The sequence below is a fragment of the Camelus ferus genome, chromosome 6 (genome assembly GCF_009834535.1).
Source record: "Camelus ferus isolate YT-003-E chromosome 6, BCGSAC_Cfer_1.0, whole genome shotgun sequence".
Taxonomy (NCBI): domain Eukaryota; kingdom Metazoa; phylum Chordata; class Mammalia; order Artiodactyla; family Camelidae; genus Camelus; species Camelus ferus.
Window position 1 is genome coordinate 84,557,242 of NC_045701.1, and position 20,676 is coordinate 84,577,917.

Genomic DNA, 20,676 nt, shown 5'->3' on the forward strand with positions numbered 1-20,676 from the left:
TCCCCAGTTCTGTTTTTGTTTGTTTGTGTTGGCTCTCCTGCCTTTATTTAAATCTTTTTCTTCTCCTCTCTCTACTTTCCTCTCTTTTTTCATTCCCCTCTTTTGTGTCCTTTTCTATAAAAAAATTCAAGCAGATTGGAAATCACCTGACTCATGTCATCACCGCTTCCCCAAGACGTTTCCCTCAACCACAAAGCTCTTAACGATTTCATTCACATTCACAGGCGTGAGCTAGTCCAGAAGCAGGTGCCGAGGATGGAAAGTCAAGATAAAAACAAGTCCTGTGACAGCCGCCTCCTCTGGGCAGCCTGACCCTCCAGAGCTCAGAAATGGAAGGACGTTGGGCGGGTCCAGAGATATTTTTGTGCCTCCTTTGGGGAGACTCTCTTGGGTCTAGCTTGTCCACAATATACAGCACCTTATGATGCCTCGGTGACGCCAGGACGGGTCTGTTTACTGCAGGGCCAGTCCCCTAGGAGGCCACGGAGACCTCGGCTTAGATTGTGGTCCCTGAAGGCGAATAAGCCATGTGGCCAGGATTTGATTCCCAACTCCAACACCTCCGAGCTGTCTGGCTTTAGGCAAGACCCTTAACCTCTCGGGCCCTCAGTTTCCACATCTGGGAAATGGGAGTAATGATCACCTAACTTACGATGCCCATGAGGCGTCAGTGAGAGGAATCACCACCAGCACTGGGCCAGCACCTGGCTCATAGTAAATGCTCAGCAAACACTCCCAGATACTGATTTTGTTATTATTCATTGTAAGGTCACCAGGGGTTGATCACACAGGGTCCCCACCCTAAGAAGGAGGAGGAGGGCACCCCCTGCTCTGCCCATGAGGCACTCACAGCCTGGCCTGTTTGTGCAAGAATGGATGATGCAAACCAGAAGGGTGCCAGGTGGAGGTGGCCGCCAGCTCCTGGGGGAGGCTGTGCTGTAAACAATCTTACCACCAGCTGTCAGGACCTGACTGTTCTGGAAGTGACTGGAGTATCTGCCCCTGGCTGCCTCACTATGCTCTGCCCTGGGCCTCCGACGGCAGAGGTCAGGGGCTGTGGCTGGTGTGCTGACCCCGCCGGCTCTGCCCAGGCCCCTGTGAACTCCCTGCCTCACGCACAAGCTTTCCCCTCAGGGAGGCAAGCTCTTCTATCTTGGGCAGACTTAGCCTCTGCCCCGACTCACTTACCTGTCCTCTCTAAGGGTGGCTGCCTTCCTGCCTCCTCATTTCAGCCCATTCCCCCAGCTTCCTGAGGAGCTGCCTGAAGTCAGATTCTGGCCCCCTTCCTCTGCTCAAAAGCAATCAGAAAATAGTCTATCTTCTTGCCTGTCCTGGTGGGAGCTGCACCTCTCCCCGCCCCACCTTCCCCGCACCCCTCGCCTCATGACCCTTTGCTGTAACCACACTGCACTTCCTACCATCACCCTAGACCTGCCCTGGCTTTTCTGACTTTGCCGGAGCTGCCCCTGCATCTAGAGGTCCCTCTCCTCCATCCCCCTGCGCACCTGATGACATCCATCCATCCTTTCAAAAGCCATCACCTCCTTGAATTTGTTCTGATGCTTATACACACACACACACAAACACACACACACACACACAGAGACGAAGTATCCTTGCACCTCTGCATTGCCACATGACAGTTCTTGTTCTTTCCATGGTATTGCAGTTTTTGTTTGCAGACTCTATTCCTCTCCTAAACCGCAAGCCATTGCAGGTGCAGCGCATGGCCTCCAAGGTTGCTGCTCCCCCCACAGTATTGTACACACACAGAGACACTCCGTAAATGGCACGTGAAACTGATGCCGCCCGCGCATACGAATCTATTCACTCAACCTAGAAGCATTGCTGAAAGTCGTCTGTCTGACACAGACATTGCCCGAGGCCTGTGGAACCAACAACGGTATTGTTGATAACTCCTCTTACATTTCCATTTTTAGAAGTGCACAGCCGAGTGATATTCTGAGCAAGAAGCCTCCAGAAGAGTGGATAAGTACGTGCAGCTGGCTGATTCTATGTCCCCCAAATCCAAAATGAAAGTCACCAGCACGCTTTATAACTCAGGAGCATAGGAGAGAGAGGAAGATGCAAGAATGTAGTTTGATTCTAAGAGGTTACGAACAGGCACCGCAGTGGTTAGTCCCAGCCAGCCAAGCCATCTTTCCCTGTAAGAAAGTCAGAAGCATGCATTACCTGTTAGGCTCTGAAACAAGTACAATTCAGGGGTAATAAAAGGATTTTCTTGGGAGTGTCTTAATTCAGAACATGCTTCCTGAAATTTCCTTCTGCCCTGGCCCTGGGCTTCTGGCTGCTCTGCCAGGCAGTTCTGAAACGCTCTCCTTTGAAGCAGGGAGTTTATTTCGGGCCCACCGCATGACCAGTGATGGCAAGCCAAACTATAAGATGTTATGAATCTCAGATTTCCTGTTTAAAGATTGCACTGAGGAAGCCGCCATCCTGCCTTTGGTTCCTGCAGGGCGCGTCAATTACAGACTTCACTTCGGAGAGCATCTCGGAGCTTTGGCCCTGACCTGACGTCATCGTTTGTGATCCTTGACATGGAGGCCATATATGGGTATGTTTCTGGAACTCCCTAGGAGGGAGAGAGAGAGGAGAGGGATGCAGAGGGTAAGAGACAGAGAGATAGGGGAAGAGAATGGAGGGACACGCAGCTGGGAGAGAAAGACACAAAAGCATGGAAGAAAGAAAGTGTGGGAGAGACGGGAAAAGAATGGAGAGAAAAGAGGAAGAGTGGGAAGAGAGGCTGAAGGGAGGGGAAGAGGAAGGAGGGGAGACCGGGAGGCTGGGAGGCTGTGAATAAGGGGAGGAAGGAGGGAGACTGAAAGCAGGCAGGAGGGCAGGGAGGGAGATGAGCTGAACGAGAGGGGAGTGAGGATGAAAGGGTTCGGTGTAGGGGCCTTTGTAGAAATTGCTGATCATGTAGCAGGTGGCAGAGCCTGGTATTTGGAGGTACCACGATCCAGCTGCTGGATGCCGTGGGGGTAGGGCTGGAGCTACAAAGGGCAGGGGAACAAACAAACAAACACAGAAGCATGTGGGCAAGGCACACAGCAGAAGGAGCCCTTCCTCCAGGGCCAGGGAAGAAGACTCCTGTGTCTGGAATGGATGGAGTGGCACGAAATGTCAGCATCAGGTGGCAAAGACAACACACGTACAGCCACACGCACTGAGCATGCAGGATGCCAGGCACCTCCATGCCCACATCTGCGTTCAGATCTCAGGCTACAGAGTCTGGGGCTGGCAATGTCACTTGGTCTACTCCTCAAAAGGGAAAACAATTTCAATTTCAAAGGTTCATTCCCATGCAGGATATTGGATTTATGACCCGATAGCATGATTTCTTATCAGCTCAAACTCAGGAGAACCTCAGGATGCCTTCAGGCTCACTTTGCATATTCCATCTGGAAATAAATCTCAGTGAGCTCTGGGTGTGCTGTGGTCAGGTCAGGATTCTGGAGGTCTGACCAGGGCTGAGGACGGGAGGATATGATAAGTCCTAGGCTGTCTCCCAGGTACCTGCATCACCCCCGCTCAGACACTCCCACCCAGGCCACTGTGGCTAGTGACCCTGCAAGGTCCGCTCACGCTCAGCCCCTCCCAGACCATGTGCCATGGTGGGGGTGCAGGGGAAGGGGTCCTTGAGCGGGTGGGGTCTGCTGTCTGAGCTCTTTATTGCTTGGGGATTTTTCTCAGTAGGAAGAAGTTCCAGCAGACTCCATGGAGGGCATCCACAGGGTCTTGCTGCTTCCTTGGGGTCCCTGCCAGACATGGGGCACAGATTCCTCTGCTCTCTATGTGTCACAGACCCTAGATGGAGTAAGGTACCTTGGGAGGGGCAGGTCACAGACAGGTACAGGGCCCCTTCTCAGCTGGCCCCCTGCCTTGCCTCTCCCTCCCAGTCCAGACAAACCTCTCATAGTCGAGAAAGCTGGAGAAACTCACTCTCTGAATCCTGTTGCCTGTGCCTGCACTCAGCTTTTGAAAATTAAGAGCCCAAATTGTGGGTGAAGCATCACAGGGAACAGGAAGGGCACTGGGGATGGACAGCAGGAGGAGGGGGTTGGCCAGGCACACTTTGACTAATACAGGACATCTCCCTGCTGTCCTCACACCTTCCCAGCAAGTGCTAGCGTTACTCCCATTTCACAGATGAGAAAGCTGAGGCTCAGAGAGGCTGGAAAGTTTGTCCATAATCCCACAACTTATAAGTGATGGTTTAGTGATCTGAAGCTAGATATGCCCAACGCAACAGCCAATGCTTTTAGACACAGCTCTCTCCCCCATGTAATGGGGACTCCGAATGTTGGGGCACAACAAGGAGCCCCACGAGGCTATGAATAGAAATTGGTGACTATTTGCTGTTCCCCTGGTTCTTAACTCATCCCACCTGGGAGACTTGATGCTGTGGATAAAGGTCCAGAAAGCCCGAGACAAAGACAGATTGGACTGTCTGTTGACATCACAGGTCAGTCAACTCCAAAATGAACAGGTTGGGCTAAGTCGGTGGTTCCAAACCTTAGCTGCATATCAGAATCCTATTAAACTAAGCCTTGCCTGCCTCTACCCCAAAGATTCTGATTTAATTCATCCAAGGCAAAGCCTGAACAGCATTGATTTTTACAAACTTTTCATTAAAGTGTAATACACCCATAGAAAAGTGCACGTATCGTAAGTGTACAGCTTAATCAACTTTCACAAGCAGACACACCCAGCATCTACATCACAGAGCAATATTACCAGCTCCCCAGAAGCCCCCTTTCCCACCCCCACACCCATCTCAATACCACCCCCCACCTCCTGCCACTCTCCTGACGGCTAGCAGCTCAGGTGGTTTTGAACTTCATGTGAGTGGAGTCTTACCTGTGTCTACGTCCACTGAGCGGTGTAGTGGGAGGTCTGTCCACGTTGTTTCATGTAGTTCCCTTGCTGTGTAGTTTCCCACGCTCTGAATAGATCACAGCTGATCCACTCTTCTGTGGATGGACCTTTGGGTAGTACCTAATTTTTGGCTATTATGAATAGTGTAGCTATGAACATTCTAGAACATGTCTTTTGGTGACTACCCATACCCATTTCTGTTGGGTAGACACCTAAAACAGGAATCTCTGGCTCAGAGAACAGGCATACGTTCAGCTCTAGGAACATGGCCAGTTTTCCAAAGCTGCTGTACCAGCTTACATTCCCATCGGCTGTAAGAGTTTCAGTTGCTCCATATCCTCACCAACACTTGGCAATTTCCATCTTTTTTTCACATTTTGTGTTCTGATGGACAATGTGGCATCTCACTGCAGCTATAATTCATGTGTTCCTGTTCCCAATTACAAATTATACAAGCATCTGAGAAGCCCTGGCCCCAATAATCTCTGGAGCCTTTGTACACAGCCCCAGAGGTGGTCCTGTGGAACAGTCCTCCAGGGAGGGTTTTCATGGGGATACAAGGGGGTAAATGGGAGGCAGATACAGATAGAAACCAAACAACAGGTCAACATGCAGGGGAGCAGGAAGAAGGCTGTGACCACAAAGAGGAAGCCCTTGGGGCTCACACATGGCCCCAGGAGGGCTCTACTCACCCAGTCCCACATAGAAGCTCCCCTCCCTCACTCTCGAGCTCCTTATACCCTGCTTCACTTTTCTCCATAACACTTACACCCCCCTTACCTATTATGTATTTATTTATCATTTATTTATTTCCTATCTGTCTCATCTGGAAGAGTCTCTCTGTTCACTGCTGTGTGTCAGTGCCTACAACAATGCCAGGCACATAGTAGGTGCCCATTAAATGGCTGTTGCTTTATGTGCTCATGGTCAAGCCCCCTGGTTCCTGGGTCTAAACTGGGGAGGGCTGTGGTACGTCTGCCAGCCTCATCCTGGCCCTCAGCCACACACATACACACACACACACCAGACCTGTCCCTTCCAGGCTTCCCTCCATGTTTATTTTAACCTGAATTTGATGAATACAGTTGAGGGGAGGGCAGTGCATAGAGCCCCATTCCTAGTGGGGCCCAGGGAGGGAGCCAATATAAGCACCTTTTCCATATGATAAGGATACATCTTCCAGGAAGGAGAGAAAGAGAGGGAGCAGAGAGGAAGAGCCAGAGAAAGGGGAGAGGGGGTTGGGAGCTGGGATGTGGGTCAGTGCCAGCCCTGGGACGGCTCTGACCCAGCCATGGAACATCATTTGCTAAAATAAGCACCCCTGCGGTCTTGGCATCCCGGCCCCCAGCCCTGGCTGCCTCTTGTATCAGTTTATTTTGGTTTCAAGAGATAAAGAGGAACAGACAAGAGTTGGATCCTCACCCTGGGCAGAGCTCTAGGGTGGGGAGGACAGAGGGCAGACGGGGCGGGGAGGGCAGACAAAGGCCCCAAGTCCTAGGAGAGGCGATGCGTTGGTAGAAAGGAAGGAGGGGGCGAGGAGAAGGCAGAGACAGGCCCCCACCCCTCTTCCTTTCTGTACAATGATCACTGTGCCCTCTGGGGGGGTGGCCAACCAACAGTGCCTTTCCTCTGGAGCAGTCCGGACCCCCTCAACCTCCCAGCTCAGGAGGCCAAGGCAAACTCCCAGGAGATGAGACAGCCTTCCAATTAATAGAGAGCAGAGTACGGGCATAACCCTCACCCAATGATGGGAGAGAGGGGCAGGTCAGCCTCACACCCTACCGGCACCCTAGATGTGGAGGTGACACCCACTAGGATGAGACGTCACCATCCAGCAGGGGCCCTGGGGACAGGCGAAGGGGCTGCCTGATCCTGGTCCTGCTCCCTCCAACAGCCCACATGTATGTAAAGGGAGCAGCAATGGGGTCTTATAATTGTTTCCATCGCAATTAGCAGATGTGAGGCACAAATGCCAACGTGGGACACTGGGCTCTTCGCAGCCGGCTAGGGCCTTCCTAAGCCATGGCTGTCCACGAGACAAGAGTGGCCGGGAAATACGTGGTCAGTCTTGTGCAGCCAGCATCTTCCTTACAGAGATGCCACCCAGGTGCAATTCCAGTTAGCGCCACCCTGCCCTATTTCCAGCATGGGCACTGGTGCTGGCTGATCCAGCCCATTCCTTTCTTGCTGTGGGACCTGGCTACAGCCCTGCACCTCTCTGAATCGTTTTCATCTTCTGAGAGCAGAAGAGTGATGACTCTTCTCTCCCATGACTGTTAGGGGATTAAATGAGATCGTAGGGCTCACACAGCACTCAGGAGATGCTCATCCATGGGGGCTTCCTCCCCACCTGCCACGTCGGTGGGGGAGGTAAGGTATAAGAGGGGAGAGCACCTCCCATGGGTCAGGCGGGCTCAGGTGACCAGTGGGCCTCGGACTGATCCATCCTGGAGGCTGCTGTCCCTTCTGGCTGACCAGGCCCCTGGCCCCCTGCAGGGCTTGATCTCACCATGCCTGAGTCACCCTGGGCAACGCAAGTTAGCTGTGTTAGCTGCTGAGAACAGGTTTTCCATGAGCATAAACATGATCAGAGCAGGGCTGGGGGCTCTCTGTTGCCCTTTGGCAAGAGGGAAAGGCATCTCCCACCACGCGGCAGGCCCGCCCTCCTGCCCCGGGATGGGCCAGGCTGTGTCAGACGCTGCATTTCCTGCTGGATGCTGCAGCTCCTGGCCCACCTATCGCGATGGGGACAGAGCTGAGGCCAGGCCATGGGGCCGTTCCCTCTATAAGTGCAGTGGAGCGGGGAGGGCAGATGCCTCTCCAGTGCAGTCCCTGGTGGCCACTCCGGAGACAGAGCTCACAGGGAGCAAAGTGGCCTCTCCAGAAATGCAGCTGTCACTTGTTTGGCATCTTTGCAGGGCAGACAGCTGAAGGGCGGCTGACTGCCCTCACCTCGGCCTTGCTCCTTGGGGAGTCCGAAGTGGCCAGGGACACGACCCCGCAGAGGTGTCAGCCAGACCTGGCACTCCGAGGAAAGCCCTGGGCTTGCTGTGATGAGGGGGGTCTGGGTTCTTGGTGGGAGGTGGGGCTGAGGAGGAGGCAGGCGGTGAATCTGTTGTCACGACATCCTGGGGTGGGAAGGGATGCAGATGCCCCTGTTTAACAGCCCCTCCAAGGGTCGGGGCATTTACACAGCCATCCCTGGAGGGAGGCATTATCATCCTGCCAGAGGCACCGAGGCCCTCCGGGGGCTTGCCCGCACTCAGTGATGGTGCCACCTCCGCCCACACAGCCTCTACCCCACAGAGAACTGAAAGATCAGAAGAGTAGAAATGTCAGAACCAGAGGGTCCCTGGGGTTCATCTGCTCCAGGGTCCTTTTTCTGAGAAAAGGGAAACTGAGCCTGGAGAGTGAGAGGGGCTTGCCAAGGCTTTGCAGAAGCCACAGCTTCCAGAAATTCATTCTGTTTTTCCGCAGCTCCCTCCCCAGCTTACGGTGTGACTAGAGTGGTTGATAACCACATCGACCTTATCCTTAAAAAGCCCTAAAACCCATGTTGATTGGCAAATTGGCAGGAACCCCACCACATGAGAGGGGGGCAGACCTCCTCAGGGGCACATTTACAATGCCTGCTACCCCCTGGAGACTCCCAGAAATGCTTCAGATGGGGAAGTTGTGGTTTGCAGTGGGCTACACGCCTTAGTGCCCAGCTGGGGCTTCAACACAGGCAATTTGGGTGTCAACGTCATCATGCTTTCCTGTTCCCTCTCTAGGACATCAGGTGGGGACCACTCCCAGCACAGAATCACTTGTAAGGTAACTGCCCCAGATCCCCCTTGCAGATCCCAGTGACTAAGAACTAAGACTCTGGAGCTATCCGCCAGCTCCGCTGCTTGCCAGTTGTGTGACCTTGGACAACTCACTTAACCTCTCTGAGCCGTGGCTTCCTGATGTATAAAAGGGGGAAAAGAATAGAACCTATGCCTCATAAGAAGCTGAAGGATTAAATTTTATTCACAGTAGTCCCCTCCTTATATGTGGTTCTGCTTTCCGTGGTTTCATTTACCCCCAGTCAACTGCAGTCTGAAAATATTAAATGGAAAACTCCAGAAATAAACAATTCATAAGTTTTAAATCGCAAGCTGTTCCGAAGTAGCATGATGAAATCTCATGCTCTCCTGCTCCGTCCTGCCTGGGACATGAATCATCCCTTTGTCCAGCACATCCCGGCCAGTGGTCACCTAGTGGCCGTCCTGGTTATCAGATCAACTGTCGTGGTATCACAGGGCTTGTGCCCAAGCAATCATTTTACTTAATAATGGCCCCAAAGTGGAAGAGCATTGATGCTGGCAATTTGGATCTGTCAAGGAGAAACCATAATGTGCTTCTTTTAAATGAAAAGGTGAAAGTTCACAAATTAATAAGGAAAGAAAAAAAATGTATGCTGAGGTTGCTAAGATCATGTAATCTTACAAAGTTGTAAGAATGAATCTTCTATCCGTGAAATTGTGAAGAAGGAAAAAGAAACCTGTGCTAGTTTTGCTGTCAAACTTCAAACTGCAAAAGTTACAACCGCAGTGTGCGATGAGTGCTTAGTTAGGATGAAAAAGGCATTAAATTTGTACAATAGACATTTTGAGAGAGAGACAGGGAGATAGACCACATTCACGCAACTTTTATTGCAATATATGGTTATTATAATTGTTCTATTTTATCACGGTTATGGTTGTTAATCTCTTACTGTTCCTAATTTATAAGTTAAACTTCATCATAGGCTATGTATGTAGAAGGAAAAACAGCATATATAGGGTTTGGTGCTATCCACGGTTTCAGGCATCCACTGAGGGCCTTGGAATGCACCCTCTGTGGATAAGGGAGAACTATTATATGTACATATCACCCTTAGAATAAAGATTTATAAATGTTAGATGTTGTCATTAGCTTAAACTTCCTGATAGAGACAGAGTGGACAGTGGCTGGTTGTAAACAGTGGTTCTTAACTAGGGACAATATCCCCAGGGGACATTTGTCAATTCCTGGAGACATTTTTAGTAGCCACAACTGAGGGAGGTGGGCGGTGCTACTGGCATCTAGTGAGTAGAGGCCAGGGATGCTTCTAAACATCCTACAATGCACAGGACAGCTTCCCCAACATAGAATTAACAGGCCAAACATCCTTGGTGCCATGGTGTAGAACGCCTGGCTGGAGGGGCACCGTGCAGTGTGAACAGGGGTTTGGGGTAGAATGACATCTGCTCTGAGCGACAGGGGGAGGGGGGCTCTCCTTCACTTCCTGAGGATTTCAGGAAAACCTGCCATCAAGAGGGTCAGGTGTTTGGATTTCAAATACCTTGTATTATAAGGATGGTTAGTTTTGAATGAGGTTCATAAACCGTGGTTCGAGCAAGGCAAAAGCAACAGCCTCAGTGATCACCATGAAACTTGGGGTTCTCCAGCAGGAAAGAGGGGCTCTGCCCTGCTAGGGCCAGGCCCCCTGCTGGTGGCTGGTGCATTTGCACAGTCAGACAGACACACGCACACACGTGATGCTTAGATCATATGCACACCATAAACACATAAGCTTAAATTCTTTAAATGAAGGAAAGAGGTGAATTTAATCCACCAGTTGGCAGGATAGTTGGCCAAAGAACTAGTCTTATAAAATGTATCTCTCTAAATAAATCTATCTTTACTCAAAAAAAATTAACTGTCAAATTCTCTTTTCCCTTTCTTCCTTGGTGCACCTGTGTGTGTGTGCACACTCATGCATGCTTGTGTGTGGGGTGAGGAACACCTGGCATCTTGGAAGGAGCTCAGGCCTGACCACCAGGGTGCTGGTCCTGGAAAATCCTTCTGGAAAGTTCTGTGTGACCCTCTGCAACTCTTTCCCCTCCCTGGAGCCCTGAGAAAAGAAGGAGGGGGCCACCCTCTGAGCTGTTAAGAATAGAGGCCCCTCCAGACTCCAGAATGAGCAGCTATAAATTGCTCAGCAACGTATCTCTGCTCCAGGAGAATAAAAAGCCTAATTGTAAGTCAGCTGGGATTCAAACCAATATTTTTAAAACCAGAAATTTAAAAATGGGACAACAATGATTTTGGATGAGTCTCTGAATCCGGGGATTCAACCCCCCATGACACATAATTTCAATATAACAAGCCGTTGGGCAGAATTCAGTGCATGTATATTGTCTGCACAGGACACGCCCACACCTGTGCACACACGGTCTTGTATGCGCCCCCATGAGGTGGACCCTCCAGGAGGCCCTGGGGGACCCCTGGGGTGAGCGGACACACAGTGAGGTGGGTGAGGGCTCAGGAGGCGTGGGCCTTGCGGTCTCATGCCGTGCTGGGGGGCATATGAGGCTGCCTCCATTTCACACATAAGGAGATGGAGGCTTTAAGATCTATTTGCAAGTTCACTCAGTTACTACAAGGTCCAGATTAAAAATTTTCTGTCTCTCTCCGTTTCTGTCTCTGTCTCCATGTATGTGTTAAGATTTTTGAAATTTCTTCCTCTCTCTCTCTCTCTCTCTTTGTTCTTTCCCTTCCAAACTGCACTGTCATCGTTCCTGGCCTGGTCCCCAAGAGCGTGTGACCTGGTGCACACCGGCATCTGCCCGCGGCCAGGGCCGCGCTCTCGGGGGCAGCCTGCCAGCCCCTGGGCTCCTGGGATGAGGGTGGACTCTTCTTGTTGATGCAGGCCTGTGGGTGGCCCCTCCTGGCTGGCCAGCTGGCCCCTCAGGCTCGCCCTTCTCTCAGGGCCTCTGGGCCTATATTTAGCTGCAACGCGGGGCCCAGCGGGATCAGGTTCTGTTGTGCCGCACGTCCCGGGAGAGGGACGGTGGGGGCCTGAAGATAATCTCCAGGCTGCGGTGCCCAGTGGCCTGGTTTCTGACCCAGGTAGTCTGGGGCCTGTCGGGTTGACGGCTGCTGCGTCCCCTGGGGGATGTGGATCCCAGGAGGATGAAGACGGGCTGTCTCTGACGCCTGCTGCCCGGGCATCTCGGCAGGACCTCCAAGGCCTCCGCGCTCAGGCCCCAGGCCTTCTGCAGCCCCTGTGCTCTCCGGGCCCCCGGCCTCGCTGCACCTGCCCACACGCCGCTGCCTTGGCCGCTCTTGGACCTGGGCTTCCTCTGCCCCCGCCCTCCGGCCAGGTTCTGCGGGGCGGCCGGGCGGGGTTAGGGTAGGTGCTGCACAGGTGGCCGCTGCGGTCTTGTCTCCCCTCCCGGCAGCTGCTGGGCGTTGACTCAGCCCTTCTCTTGGTCCCAAGTTCTCACCTGTAACTCGAGAGCCATGACTAGCCCTTTCCTCACCAGGCTGGTGTGAGGCTTAATGAGAAGGTCCAGGGCAGTGGGTGCTGGAGGCAAGTGCTCAGTAACTGTAACTATTGCCATGAGCCCTCCTAAGAGCCAGAAGCAGCATCAGCTGCTGGATGTGCGCCCCTACCTGTGGGAGCCAGGCCGAGATGTGGGGGAGGGGAGGGGGAAGGAGGAGAGGGAGGAGGGGTGGGAGTTAGGGAGGAAGAGTGGTGGGGGACGGGGGGGGGGTGAGTGGGGTGGGGAAGGCCTTCCAACAAAGGAGCAGGCTGCCCTGAATCCCAGCAGATGGAGATTGTCTAGGTGCACCCGTGGGCGCAGGGCATCCCAGGCAGAGAGCACAGTGGGAGCCCAGGCCTGCAGTCTTGAAGCCTGTGGGGGTGGGCATGGCCAGAGTGTAGGGGAGGGGAAGGGCAGGCATGGGGCTGGAGGAGTCGGCAGGCCAGGCTGAGGGCGTGGACTGTGTAGGGGAGACCGTGCAGAGGTGGTTTGGGGCCTACCAGAGACAGACCTTTATCCTCTTACCTATCAGTGCAAGATCAGCATCCAAGGTGGGCGGGTAGCTCTGATGCTCAGTCAGCGACCCCAGTTCCTACATTGCGGTGACATTCCTTAAAGCCTGTCGTCACCAGCATGTTTGAGGCAGGGAGCCAAGATGTCACGATCCTAGTATTGGAAGGCCCAGCCCCCATTGATAGACCCTGGGACCTCGGCCAGTGCCTCTGTCCTCCCTCCCAGGAGGGCCCAGACTCAGGAGAACTGCCTCAGAAATGGCCTTGGAGCGTCCCAGGCTCTGCTTGGTTGAGTCCTAGCTCTGCGATCTGGGACAGTCCCTGACACAGGGCAAGGACATGGGTTGGAGCCAGGCTGGGGGCCTCAGAGGAGGAGGGGCCACAGCTCAGCATCTTGGGCCCTGGGCTGCTCTGGTTTTTGCTGGAGTGGGAGGGAGAGGGTAGGGACAGACCTGAGAGTCATCTCAGTGGGGGTGGGGGAATCTAAGCAGTGCCAGGTCTTAGCAAAATTCCAGCAGAATCACTAAGGCCCTGCTGGTCTTCCTTGTCCCTACTCCAAGCCCCTCACCCCCCACAGGCTTCACATTCCCCTTAAAATAAGGTCCTAAAAGTTTATTCCTATTCCTCTTGACCTTCCTCTTTGTACATGCACGCACACGCTATTTTCAAAAAAATTGAGATGATGTTATGTGCTCTATGTGATTATTTCATTTAATCCCAGGTTGTATTAGCTCCACTTTGTGTTTCAGGAAAAGGAGGCTCAGTGAGGTTATGTACTTTTCCTAAGGTCACACAGCTGGTAGGCCTACCTGGTTCCAGAGCCTCACCCTCTGCATCCTGGGCATCACCTGTGGGTACAGAAGGCCGGCCTTGTCCCTGTTAGGGGAGCATTTGGGGCTGCAGAGCAGGCGGAGCTGGAATTCTGGGTGGAGGCCTGATCCAGCCTTCCCTTCTGCTGTGCTGTGAAACTCAAGCTCTGGGGTCAAATTCTAGCCCCAAGAGTCCTTGCTAAGGCTTTTTAAAAGGGGGTTCTATTGCCACTTAATTGTGGCTCTGCCCTTGAAGCAGGCCCCCAGCTGTCTGTATCAGAGAGCTTGGCCTTGGCTTTCTCTCTCCCAAAGCCCATGGGATAGAGGCTGCGTTGGGAGGTCTGAGACCTTGGCCCCTACCAGCTGGTCCTGCGTCTCTCGCCTTAGCCTTCTCTCGTCTAAAGTTTATTTCAGCCTCAAGGTACGCCCACAACTCCTCCCCGAATCACTGCAGCTTGCTGGAGAGGGGAGAGGAGGAAAAGGTTGAACCAGGGCAGTGAGGAGGGCTCTGGGGCAGGGTTTGGAAGGCAGTGGGTGGAGTTTCACAACAGGTTCTAGAATCCCTAGACCTGGGTTCAGATCCCAGCAGCACAGGACCTACGCAGCTGGGCAGGGCTCACGCTCAAGAGATTCCCTATTGGGTTTTATGTTCTGCCATCTCAGTCTTGGAATTCTGAATTTTCTGAGCAGGGTGCCCAGCATTTTCACGTGGCACTGGGTCTCACAAATTACACAGCCAGCCCTGTGAACAGCTATTAGCCGTGTGCATTTGACAAGCTACTTTGCCTCATCGATCCTCAGTGTTCTCATCTGCAGAATGGATCGAGGCTCCTCCCCTTGGAGGACTGTTCTGAGAATTCATTGAGAGACTCCAGGCAAAGAGCCAGGCAGCAGTAATCCCACACGGGTGCCAGTCTCTGGTAATGATGGCAGTCTTTCTGTAGGGCTCTTTAGGGCCTGATGGGGACAAGGATCTCCAGAACCTGTATGTCCCCCAGCCTTGTCCATGTGCGAGATATTTCTGGCCAAAAATAAAATCATCCCTGGGAAGCGGACCATTCCACCATCCCCACAACCGCCACCCCCACCCCTGCTGTACCAGGTCAAGGAGTTTAGGGCTCTAAGCTGCCGGGAGATGAGGTACCAGGGGATTTGAGCCTGGGAAGACATGAGGGTCTGCTCGGCTGCTCCACCATCTGCTTTTACCTGGGGAGGGTCAGTCATGCGTCTTTCGTGAATGAAGGCCTGACGCCCAGAGCACTAACAGAAGCTCCCCACAAGCAGCCTCCCTCACCCTATGTCTTGGCTTATAGGACCCCTGTATCCCAGCAACTCAACTTCCCAGAGTTTCTGGAATCCTGATTCCTGAATTAATATCTCAGCTCAATAGTTTCCCAGCTGTGAGACCTTGGGCAAGTTACTTAACCTCTCTGGCCCTCAGTTTCTCCATCTGCGTGATACCAGGTTTGATCTCATGGACGTGTCATGTTAAATTCACCCCCACGTGGAAAATGCTGACAAGTGTGCTGGTGAACGTGAGCCCCTGTGGCAGCTGGCCTCCCTGCCTCCCCTCCACTCTGAGCCTGACGGGATAGCGTGCTCCAAAATGCCAGTCTGATCATGTTACTCCTTCAGCTGTCCGGTGCCTTCAGGATAAAGCCCAGACTACTTGGCCTGGCTTCTCCGAGCCTCCAGGCGGTGAGCACCTGCTCAGTGTCCATTTCCCCTTCTGGAGTTAAAAGCCCCAGGATTCCCTCTGGGAAACCTCCAGCCCTCAGTGCAGATCCTATGATGTGACTGTCAGTCAAGCCAAGGGGCAGGCACATGACCCAGGCTCAGCCAATTGGGCATGTTCTCTAAGGACCTTGATTCTTGAGGATGGAGAGGATGATGGAAAGGGGTTGGAAGGGTTCATCTTGGGGGTTATCCCCCTGAGTTCCTGCTGCCTGGATCTCCAGGGCTGCCCTGAGCCCCTGTCCTCTCTGAGCCTAGGTGGTTCTCCTTCTCCTTCTCCTTCTCCTTCTCCTTCTTCTTCTTCTTCTTCTTCCTTCTTCTTCTTCTTCTTCTTCTTCTTCCTTCTTCTTCTTCCTTCTTCTTCTTTCTTCCTCTTCTTCTTCTTCTTCTTCTTCTTCTTCTTCTTCTTCTTCTTCTTCTTCTTTTATTTTTTCTGGTGGGTGGTGGTATTTAGGTTTATTTAATTATTTTAATGGAATGAGATCAAACCTGGGACCTTACGCATGCTAAGCATGTACTCTACCACTGAGCTATACCCTCCCCACCAGCCTTTCCTCTGATTCTACGTAATCCCTCATGGCTTTCCACTGATGTCCTCTGCCCAGGGTAGCCCTTTCAGTTTCTGCAGGCAACCGGAGATCCTGGCTGATATACCCTGGTCCCTGTTGGCAGCTTCTCCAGACACATCCCAAACCATTCCCATTCTGACCTTCACCTTCTGCTTTTAAGGATCTGCCTACGGTTCTCCCAGTCCATGCCTGCTACTTTGTGCCTCTGAACCTTCATCCCTGCCGTTCCTTCTGCCAGGAATGCCCTTCCCACCTTACTTCTTCTTGCTCATTCTTATCCTCAAGAACCACCTCAGACATTGTCACTCTGGAGGGACTTCCTCTAACCCTCCTCCCCACCCCATTCCACCCCCAGACTCTGACCCCCTGGGCAGATCCACACCCTGGGCTTCTCTCCCTCTGCGCCAGCTTTCCCTTTTCTGAACCCAAAGCCAGAACCAGGCCCTGCCCACCTTCATTTCTTGGTTGGTCTCAACAAATGTTTGATGGGCTCCAGGACCATAGAGGGGCAGACAGACCTTCTCAGGGACTCCCCGGCCAAGTAGGATCAAATCCATTGCCCACTGATGGGGTGAGGAGGGGAACTGCTAAGTGAGAGATGGGGGAATTGTCCAAGAATAACAGTGAGCCCAGTTTCTCTGGATTAGCCGTTGTCCCAGCCTTAGTCAGAGCCCCAGCCCCTGCCCCAGCTCCAGCCACAGACCTGACCTCACATCCCACCATCAGCCTCAACCCTGTTTCCGTCCCTGCATAGGCCCCAATCCCTGCCCCTGCCCCAGCCCCTGCCGCCACCTCTGCCCTCACTGCCGGCCCTCCCCACCCAGCATCCTTTCCCAACCCCCCTGAGGCTATGACTTCCCAGGCTGCCCTCTGCAGAGGCCCTGAGAAAGGCCTGGTCAGCTGGTTGGACAGTGAATGGAGCGGGGATATCGGGGTGGGCCCCAGGCCCAGCTTCCCCCAGTGGCACAGGCCCAGCAGCTCCAACACCAGGTAACAGGGCCGAGCCACAGGCAGGAGCAGGGACAGGGCCCAGGGTTAGGTCCCGAAGGCTCCTTCAGTTTCCCCCTCCCCTGCCCTGGGCCAGGCTTTGTCCTGAGCCACGGGCAGGGCTGAGCCCTCCATGGTGGCTGAGTGTCCTAGCTGGGGAAGTGCCCGAGCTATAGCTACCCAAAATCAGATAAGAGGAGGTAAGAGGGGGAGTCCCAGGACAAGCCAGTGGGATTTGGGAAACTCACAAAATGGGAACATCAAGAAAGACCCCCACCTTGATCTTTGACCAAGATGACCAGCCTAGAAAGAAAGGCAAACATAGCCCACGTCTTCCCTGGGGTCACCAGTGCTTCTCCACCCCTTCTCCTTGGAACTGAACCAGGGGGCAGGGTGCGGAGGGCCACAGGACCGTGGGGAATCGAGCCCTGCACCCCCAGGTGGATCCTACAATGGACATGCTGTGAAGATAGGAGCCAGCATTGTGATGTCACAGGCTGGCTGTGACTTTGTGCTCCTGGAGCTGTCGGGTGAGTCAATGGTCCCCTTCCTCCTCCCCGTGCTCACATCCCCATGCCGGATGCTCAGAGCTGGAAAGGCTGACCGTGCAGCCCTCACTTTCTCTCCCTGGTCCTCTCACGTGCTGGGGCTGGCCCGGCGGATGGCCAATGAACAGCACTTAGCGAGACTTTCTTCTTTTGGCCACAATGAGCAACCAGGCTTAGGCGAGTGGCCCGGGAACTCTTTGCCACGCTGTGTTGAAACTACCTGTTAACTAGGCCACCTTCCCAGCTTGACCATGAGCTTATTCAAAGTGTCTGTCTTGGCTCCCAATCTGGCTGGATAAGCTCTGTAGAAGCTCAGAGTATATGGTGTCAGTTAAATGCGTAACAGAGTGGAGGGGTGGGTAGGTAGAGGCAGATTGCTAAGTGCCTTCTCCCTGTGCAGGCCACTCTCTGAACCAGCCCCAGCTCTGACCTTAGGACTCTTTCCTGAATGCTCCTGGAAGCCAGCATAGGTTAGAAGTCCCAGGCATCTTGGTGTCCTTGAGACTTGATGCCACTGCAGAATGGCACATTTGATCCCTCCAGAGCTGGGGGCACAGCTCAGAGGTCCCATATTTTGGATTTAATGAAACCCAAGTCCAAATCCAGTCCCATTGTATGTCCTTGAGCTGGTCACAGGGGCCCCCTCTGAACCTCTGTTTCCTTTTCTATGAAGTTGGAATGTAACCTGGCTTCTGAGGACGGTCAGGAGGCTCAGAAGAGAAAACTGTGGCCTTGACTGTTGCTGCGGCCACTCGTCCTCTTCCTGCCTGGCCCATGTGGCCCTCATCGTCCAGTGCAGCCTGAGGTAGTGAGGGGCAATGCCGACGGCTGTGGACAGTGGCCAGAGGGCTGGCCCAAGCAATACCAGTGACAAGGACAGGGACCTGCAGGTGCTGTTCCAGGAACTCTGCCAGCTCCAGGCAAAGTATGAGTTGTCCTGGGCCCCACTGTGCCTTCTGCCTCAGCCCCAGTGCCACTGCAGTGGGCTAAGTGGCTGGGACTGAGCAAAACTGCCTGAAGAGACTGGGCCAGGAAATAGACAGGGAGGGGAGTGATGCCTGGGGGTAAATCAGGAGGGCAGCTGATCTGCGAGTGGTGAGGAGGACAGGGCCTTAGCTCCCACCCTTTGACCTCAGACCTCGGGCCAGTCTCAGACCCTGCACAAGCTTAGTCTCCCATCATGAAGGCAGGGCTGTGGGTGGCCTTCCCTGCACCTGTCAGCTCAGCCTCTCCAAAATTAACCTGCGGGGTTGCCACCCTGGTTCCGAGTGGAAACCCTGGGTCCTTGTCCTCTGGGAAGGCCTTCAATTTCAGGCTGCCCACAAAAGCCTGAATTAGATGCAGAAAGATGTGCCTATGAGCAATTTTATGGAGAAAACTTCCAACCCGTCCATCAGAGCCACACAGGGCTTCCCAATCCCAGTAAGGTTTAGCACCATGGTGTTTGCCGGGAAGGCATTTCCCCCTGCTTTTTCAGGACTGTATGGATGGGGAAATGGGGCCTGAGATGCAGAGTGGCTTGCCCTGGGACACTCAGCAGTCACTCAGATACCCACCACAGCCCTGTCCCACTCTGCCCTTTGCCCTTGACTGTTGACCTTGAATGGGCCCAGGGCAGGCAGCCTACTAGAGACTCATCTTGCTTAGTGATGCCGCTTGACAGTCAAGCATGGCTGGGCTGCAGCGCATGGCCATCCCCCTCTGGGAGCTGCTGCGGCCCCCACCTCAGACTGAGTGCTTATGATGTACAGGGCACCCCAGGCCCAGTCCCTGCCAGCCTTGAAGAAGGGTCTGGTTACCCCTGTCACAGATGGGCCACCCAGGCACAGAGAGGTGAAGCACCTGGACGGGTCACCAGCTGCTGGGAGCTTAGGCCTTCTACCACCTGCTCAGCCTCCAGGAGAAGCTCTGTAGACCCCACACTAGAAAAACCTGGTCTTGCCCTCCCAGGGGCCCCTTCCTCGTGGCCTGACCACAGGCATCAGTTTGACCTGTCTGTGGCTCAGTTTACTCAGCAGTAGAATGGGGTGGAGACTCAAGTCAGTGGCCCACTGATGGGGAGAGTGGCTGGCCCAGTGTGGGTCCATTCATAGAGGGTGGTCCCCACAAGGGGTCACGACCCGGGAGCCTCCAAACCACGTTCTCATGCCTGGCTCTCACCGGCACCGAAATGTCTCTACAGGCACAGGAGGCTGAAGAGGGAGGTGGAGAAGCACAAGCGTTTTGAAGATTATCTGATCAAGGTCCTTGAGAAAATCCCCAAGGGTACGTATGTAGCTTCCTCAGAAGGTCTGTCCTCTCTGCGGCTGCCTCCCAGCCTCGGCCCAGGGGCACGTGTGACCTTACTGAGCCTCGAGCTCGCCTGCAGGGTGGGTGGTGGAGCCGGCCTCGCACCAGTGGCCAGGCCTGCGGCAAGTTCTCAGCACCTCGGTTTCCTTCTCTGCACGGTGGGAATAGCAACTGTTCCGGGGACGGGATGAACTCAGCTCGTGAGCAAGCAGCTCGGCGCCGACTGGCACCCAGTAAATGCCAGCTGTTACTGATTCCTCGTGTGTCTTCAGTTTTGCTGTTAGGAACTAAAATTACACAGACATCTGAAATGGGTTTTTGTGTTTTATCATAACTGGTACCAGAATCCATTGTTATCAGTGCTGAAAACTTGAGAGGAAAGGCAAGGGGAAACAAACATATGTGTTTTTATTTTTAGTATCATTATTATTATCTCAGCATCATCACTAATAAAAATAACTATTGCTGTTGATGAAATATTTACTCTGTGCTAGGCTCTTTAGTAAATCTTTCTTTCCTCTCCTTATGAGCTTCTGACAAGTGTGTTATCCAGGCTCAGAGACATTAAGGGACTTGCCCAAGGTTGCCCCGCCGGGAAGTGGTGGGGCTGGGTCTCAGACTCTGGTCTATCTGATTTCATAGCCACGGGGCTAAGTGCTCTGGAGCTGCAGGAGCCCCAGTGACTTTGCCCTGGAGATCAGGGAAGACTTCATGGAGGAGGTGGCCTCTCAGGTGGCCCAAATGAGTTCAGCAAAAGGGAACAGCATTGCAGACAGAGAGAACAGCGCAAATGTAGGCTGGAGCCATGGCCCTGTGTGGTGGGTTTGGGAATGGTGAGTTCCAGTGTGCTGGGGCGCCAGAATCCGGCAGAGGATGCTGGGAGGTGAGATTGGAAGGTTGAGTAGCACCAAAGAGCCTTGATCACCAAGCCAAGGAAGGGGGTAGGGCCCCGGGTCACACACAGGGCTTGAAACAGACCCAGCACCCAAGGCTGCTTCTAGCAGCCTCCTAGT

General features: G+C 53.5%; 2 protein-coding genes across 2 annotated transcripts in view; one reads left to right on the forward strand and one right to left on the reverse strand.

Annotated features, from left to right (window-relative positions):
- ASB2 (ankyrin repeat and SOCS box containing 2) overlaps window positions 1-2,463 on the reverse strand; it is a 39,636-nt gene extending 37,173 nt beyond the window's left edge. The window contains exon 1 of the mRNA XM_032482556.1: window positions 2,194-2,463. The gene's annotated coding sequence lies outside the window, so the exon portion shown is untranslated. The remainder of the gene's footprint in view (window positions 1-2,193) is intronic.
- A 24-nt stretch (window positions 2,464-2,487) lies between these two features.
- CCDC197 (coiled-coil domain containing 197) overlaps window positions 2,488-20,676 on the forward strand; it is a 29,389-nt gene continuing 11,200 nt past the window's right edge. The window contains exons 1-4 of the mRNA XM_032482902.1: window positions 2,488-2,575; window positions 8,673-12,082; window positions 17,212-18,299; window positions 19,557-19,852. Coding sequence (XP_032338793.1) covers window positions 18,193-18,299; window positions 19,557-19,852 — 403 coding nt within the window. The 5' untranslated portion in view covers window positions 2,488-2,575; window positions 8,673-12,082; window positions 17,212-18,192. The remainder of the gene's footprint in view (window positions 2,576-8,672; window positions 12,083-17,211; window positions 18,300-19,556; window positions 19,853-20,676) is intronic.